Source organism: Sciurus carolinensis, chromosome 5 (genome assembly GCF_902686445.1).
Source record: "Sciurus carolinensis chromosome 5, mSciCar1.2, whole genome shotgun sequence".
In the NCBI taxonomy this organism is placed as follows: domain Eukaryota; kingdom Metazoa; phylum Chordata; class Mammalia; order Rodentia; family Sciuridae; genus Sciurus; species Sciurus carolinensis.
The window spans coordinates 137,161,109-137,167,108 of NC_062217.1; the positions used below are offsets into that span (position 1 = coordinate 137,161,109).

Below are 6,000 nucleotides of genomic sequence, written 5' to 3' on the forward strand. Positions count from 1 at the left end.
GAGGGAACACTATTTTGTAAATTAACTTTTTTTCATCGGTGTAAAAGCAGAAGGACAATTTACCTTGGTTAAAACATAAACCTGTGTAAGTTGAAAGGCGAGACTTGCTCTATACCTATCTTGGTACATGAATAGGGGAAAGTACCTAATCTCTCTTTAAATTCCCCATTGGTCAGCAAAGCCCTATGACCCAAGGTTTTGTTTTTTGTTTTTTGGGTACTGAAGATTGAACTCAGGGGCACTTGACCATTGAGCCACATCACCAGGCCTATTTTGTATTTTATTTAGAGACAGGTCTCACTGAGTTGCTTAGTCGCTTTTGCTGAGGCTGGCTTTGAACTTGTAATCCTCCTGCCTCAGCCTCCAGAACTGCTGGGATTATAGGCATGTGCCACCGTGCCTGGCTCAAGTTTTATAATAAATAAATGAATGTGTAAAACCATGTATTTGAAGGTAGTCTGCTCTCAGTAGAATGAATTTTTTAAGATCTTCATCCAAAATGCCAGAGACAGTTGGTGGCTAAGAACAAAGCAAAGATATTCCACCTTTCAGATAATCAAACTCCATACCTGTCTTCATTAGCCTCAGTGTCTTTAAGCAGATGAATTAATTTGGCTTTTTTCATTGCTTTATCTCTTACTTGTTTATTGTTTTCCTTGCTTGTTGTGTGTGTAATAGTTTTAGTTTGAATGCTGATCATTGCATATAGCATGCCTCCTCTTTTAGATCTTTACTGGGGGTAAGGGTGGGCAGGGGTATGGCTGACTTTAGGCATGGGCCTCAGATTCCTTGACTATTATGTTGTGAGTATGGTGGGCAGCATTTCCTTCTTCTCCTGCTCTGCTGTCAGCTTTAGCCCTTCACTTTGCACCTGGACCTTAGAGCTTCTCTCCATAATTGTACATATTTATGGGGTTCAGTGTGATATTTTGATATGTGTATATAACGTATAATGATCAAATCAGAGTAATTAGCATTTCCATAACTTCAAACTTTTATTGTTTCTCTTTGTTGAGAATATTCAAAATCCTCTTTTGAGCTACAGTTGTGTGTTGGAATTTATTCTGAGAAACATGTTATTTGTGAGTTTCTTGGAGTATACTTATGTAAACCTGGTAGTACAGGTCAATCACTCCACGTGGTCTCTTTTTTAAAAAATATTTTTCAGTTGTAGAGGGACACAATACAATTTATTTTATTTTATTTTATTTTATTTTATTTTACTTTACTTACTTTACCTTTACTTTACCTTTACCTTTACTTTACTTTACCTTTACTTTACTTTACTTATTTTATTTTATTTTAATGTGGTGCTGCGGATTGAACCCAGTGCCTGGCATGTGCTAGGCAAGTACTCTGCCACTGAACCAGCCCCTCCACATGGCCTCTTGATGCTATCAGGAAATCTGGTATGAGATGTGTGAGACTGCTGCCAGTGTATCACAGCATACTGTTTTACAGTAAATACTTTTTTTTTTTAATAGGTAGGAGTACAGTGTAAAATAGCAATTTAAAAAATATGTTGTAGTAAACTACTAATAGTTGTTTATGACCATCAAGTATTATGTAGTGTAAAAAATTATAGTTATTATACTTTTATACAACTGGCAGCACAGTAGTTGAACCCTGGCTTCACCACAAAACACATGATAATACCTTACCCAAAAATGTTAGAAAGGGTGATAGGACTTTTTTAGGTCCATTGCAATCTTATGGAACCAATATTGTGTGTGCAGTCTTTTGCTGACTTCATGTGGTGCATGACTGTATTTTGAATCTTTCCATGTTCTTACATGTCCTCAAGCTGACCTGGCTTCTGTTGGTTGTTATTTGGTGCATCCTAGGTTGGTGGGGGAAGGGGAGCAGGATTTTTTGTCTATGATTCTGGTCCAGTTTACAGGATTTTGGGTGTGGCACTTCCTCTGTGGCCTTGCCCCTTCTTCCATGGCAACCAGACTCCACTGTGCCTTTGGTGGTTCTTGCTTGTATGGCTCTGTCCCTCCTCAGCAGCAGTGTATCACTAAGGTCTTGATCCAGAGTGGTTTTCTGTCCCTTCTCCAGGGTTAGAAGGATTTTTTTTCTCTTGCTTTTCTCTCATCTACACTGGATCCTCTTCTGGGATAACAGGATTTACTGCCTTTCCTTTCAGCAGTTAAGGCTTTTGTTTCTTACTCAGAGGCCCAGGCAGCACTTTGTGCTTTTCTCCCCTCCTTCAGGCCTTCCCAGCAGTTGGAAGCCTTCTCTGATGTTTTGTACTGCCCCAGGCTTGTAAGTACCTGTTAGATGTGAAAAGAACCACATGGAAGGGCCACCACAGATGCAGAAGTCCCCTCATGTCTGTGGTACTGACCTGTATTTGACTTTTAGCCATTCATTAAAAATTTGAACATATTCTTCTTTTCCTGTTTGTTGGTGGACCTGACTTCTTCCCAAGCCCTATCACGATTGGACCTGGCTCCTATTCCATCCCTCCTTGGAGATACCTGTTCTCCCCACACTTCTTGGCTGCTGTAAAACCTTGTTTTTCCTGTGGGTTCAAGAAAACAGTGATTTTGTTGGTCAGCTTTTTCTGGTAACTTGGGGTGGGAGTCACTCTCTTTCCAGCTTTCTACATCCTAATTTGAAGAATCTTCATTTGTTTGTTTTTATAATTTGTTTTTCTTTATGTTCATTTTTTTGGCTATCTTCATTCCTATTCTCAATGTTCTTCTTATATTTTCAATCTTATCTCTTTCATTTAAAAAATAATAAATTATTATAAATAATAATAGTTATAATAACTAGTAATAATTATTATTTTTATGATTTGTGGTGCTGGGAATTGAACTCAGAGCCTCATACATGCTAGGCAAGCACTGTACCATCAAGCTACATCCCAGCACTAACCACAGTGTAAATTAGTCCTTATTTCTTAGAGAAGCATCATTCTCATATCATATATGCTTCTGTGCTTTGTCCATTTTTGAGACAGTTATATTTCTTGGCATATATTAGATTATCATTACTTATAAAGAAGTCATCAGATCATCCATATAATCACTAATGCAGATTATTTTTGTTTATCAAAGTGAAGATGCAAAAATTTTAAATTATTGTAGAAAATTCTCATACTTCTGAAAATATGCCATTGACCCTCCAGGACAATAGTAGACCAATCCAAGAAAGACTGGTGGTATTGGTCAAGGAACTAGTATAGTCTGAGCATAGTCAGTAGTGCCCTGTCTATCTGGGATTAAACAACCTTTTAAGTAACTCATTAGATGCCCACCCCCCCCAAAAAAAGAGGAATGTATGACAAAAATAAAATGACACATCTGTGCATAATTATTTGTTATCAAAATTTGGCATTCATTAAATAACTGATTCAGATTCTTTCATGTTACAAATAAATACAAAAATCTGAAATCTGAAATGCTCTAAAACCCCAAACTTTTTAAGGCCAATGTGAAGCCACAAGTAACAAATTCCACGGCTGTCTTTATGTAACAAGTTGCAGTTAAAACATAATCATGTTACAAATATTGTCTAAAATTTCATTCAGGTAATGTGTATAAGAAACATAAATGAATTTTGGGTTTAGGATTGGGTCCTGTTCACATGATCTTCCATTCCCCTCCTCTCTTTAGATATACAAATATTCCTCAGTTCCCCCCAAATCTAAAATCCAGACCACTTCTTCAACCTGTATCTGTGTAGGTAACTGTGATAAAAGCTCTAAATTGGGTACATATAAGTCTTTTTCTTGATACAGATACTCTCTTTTTGTTTTAGTCATAATTTAGGGAAACACTAGTCTTGGTTCTTTACTACATTAGGAAGCTGATAGCTGTGTGGTAACAGGACCACAGCTGATCAGTTTGAACAGCTGATCTTCTGAGCAGCTTGCTTTTTCTATCAGTAAGAATCACAGGCCATTGTACTAGACTGCCTTCAGCAACTTGAAACTAGAAAGAGAGGTATAGAATGAGAAATTTAAAGTGGATAGGAGACTTGAGGAACCAAGTGAAACAATGAAACTGTGTGTGTGTGTGTGTGTGTGTGTGTGTGTGTGTCTGTCAGTCAATCTGGAAGGGATATTGAACGCTTCATGTGTGCTTTGTTCTTCTCAGTACCGTCCTCAGAGGTCACCTATGGGATGGTTGCAGCAGACCTGCTTCTCTCCTTGTTGGCAGATAGCACAGAGCCTTGTGTGTTGAAGATTCAGAGCCTTTTTGTCTTAGACGAAAATAGCTACCCATTGCAACAGGATTTCTACCTACTGGATTTCTGTCATGACCCATGTAAAGCATGGAACCCTTCTCTGAGACCACACAAGGAAGTTGAAGACATTCCAAGGAAGAAGTACTGAAATGATTTGTCTTTTAAATGAATGATGGGGATTTTGTTTTGGGCTTCTTAAATATAAATATTTTATAAAGAAAATTGTGCTAAACATATAAATTAAATCTATTTTTTCTAAGAAAATTCTGTGAAGTTTTATTATTTGTTTTATTTTATTATTTGTTTTGTTTTTATTTGTTGGTTTCTTCTTTTCTTCTGGAGAAATAATCTAGCAATAAAGGTAATATACAGTTCCCTAGGAATTAAAATGTTCCCTCATTTGTTCACTATTTAGTCCCTTCTGTGTTCAAGGCCTTATGCTACATACGGAGCATTCACACATCCAACATTTCCTCAGAAGTTGTTTTTCTGCTACAAACTCTGTATACTTTCTCTTATTTATACCTCAATAAACTATAAACATGAAATAATTTCCTTGATTATAAAAACTATGTAATACCTTAGTTTACATTAGCCTATGTTCAGACAAGTTCAAGACAAGCATGTCTTTCTATAAACAGCACAGAAAATGAAGGAAACAAGATCATGTTCCAACTCAGAAAGTGGGGAAGAGTTCTGTTGTTGGTTCCTACCTAGAATTTGAATGCCTTATTAAATTTATTTAACAACATTTAGTAATTTGTTCTCTCATGATTGTAGAAAAAACTCTTATAAAATGATAGTTACTAATGAGGAATTCTGGAGTGGCATCTAACCTGTAAGTCTAGAACATGCTGAATGTTAATAGATTAATAATATAGATTAATAACATTGCCTGAAAATAACTACATTCATGCTGAAACAAACAAGCTTATTTTAGTGTATGTTTGTTTTAAAAAACTCTTGGTTCATTTAAATTTTTTTCTTTTTTTCAGGATTTTTAAACTTGACTTCCCTAAGAGTAAACTCCAGGAATTTTGTGATTCTTTGAAATATAATATGCATATTATATATACACATGGGAGCTTGTACACACACAAATACATTCTTCTGTAGTGAAGGGTCCATAGCTTTCAACAGTTCCTTAGAGGGATCTGTGACAGAAAAGAAGAGCGAGAGCAAAACTTTAACTCATGAGTTTCTTCCTGGGGTAAGGGAATTACAGCAAATGATTACCAAGTACTTGTCCAGCAGCTTGTAAGGTGGGTAGAGAAAGAATTGTTCTTATTTTGTATCTAGACCGACTGGAATTCAAATAGTTGGGTCCCCTGGATAAACCATCTACTGGTGATGAAATGGGAGCCTGGAGTTGATGTCTTCCAACCTGTGCTCTGTTACTCCACCCTAGGAGCAAATCCAGAATTCTGATATAAAGTTCTGATATAAAGTCCAGTCAGCAAAAGCCCTCCAAGAGAGGTGTTCTTTCATGTGTGCTCTTCCCACTTCATCCTCAAGGTGTGGTGAATCCCTGTGCCAAACTAAGCATCATCTCTTAGAGCAGATGGCTTCCCACGTCCATTTCTCATGGGGAGAAATCCTTAAACCCTTTCTAGTGAAACAACACTAGCCTTTGGTATATATTTCATGGGTTAACACAGATTTATAAGAACCCAATTAAGCTGGAAACTATTCCTATTTGGGGAATATGACTTAACCCCAGAAGTTATAATCTGGTTTTTTCTGGGATCAAGGGAGGCTAGCTACATCTGTGGTCTGAATGTGTCCCCACAACCCCCAGAT

The 6,000-nt window shown here is 36.9% G+C and overlaps 1 protein-coding gene across 9 annotated transcripts in view; it reads left to right on the forward strand.

The window, feature by feature from the left end:
- Window positions 1-4,931, forward strand: part of Shld2 (shieldin complex subunit 2) — a 91,324-nt gene extending 86,393 nt beyond the window's left edge. For 8 of the 9 annotated variants that reach the window (XM_047553799.1, XM_047553802.1, XM_047553800.1 and 5 more), the window contains one exon: window positions 4,110-4,929. In XM_047553799.1, coding sequence (XP_047409755.1) covers window positions 4,110-4,348 — 239 coding nt within the window. In that variant the 3' untranslated portion in view covers window positions 4,349-4,929. Of the gene's footprint in view, window positions 1-4,109 lie in introns of all 9 variants that reach the window. The other variant, XM_047553807.1, reaches the window with a different exon arrangement.
- The last annotated feature ends 1,069 nt before the right edge of the window (window positions 4,932-6,000 follow it).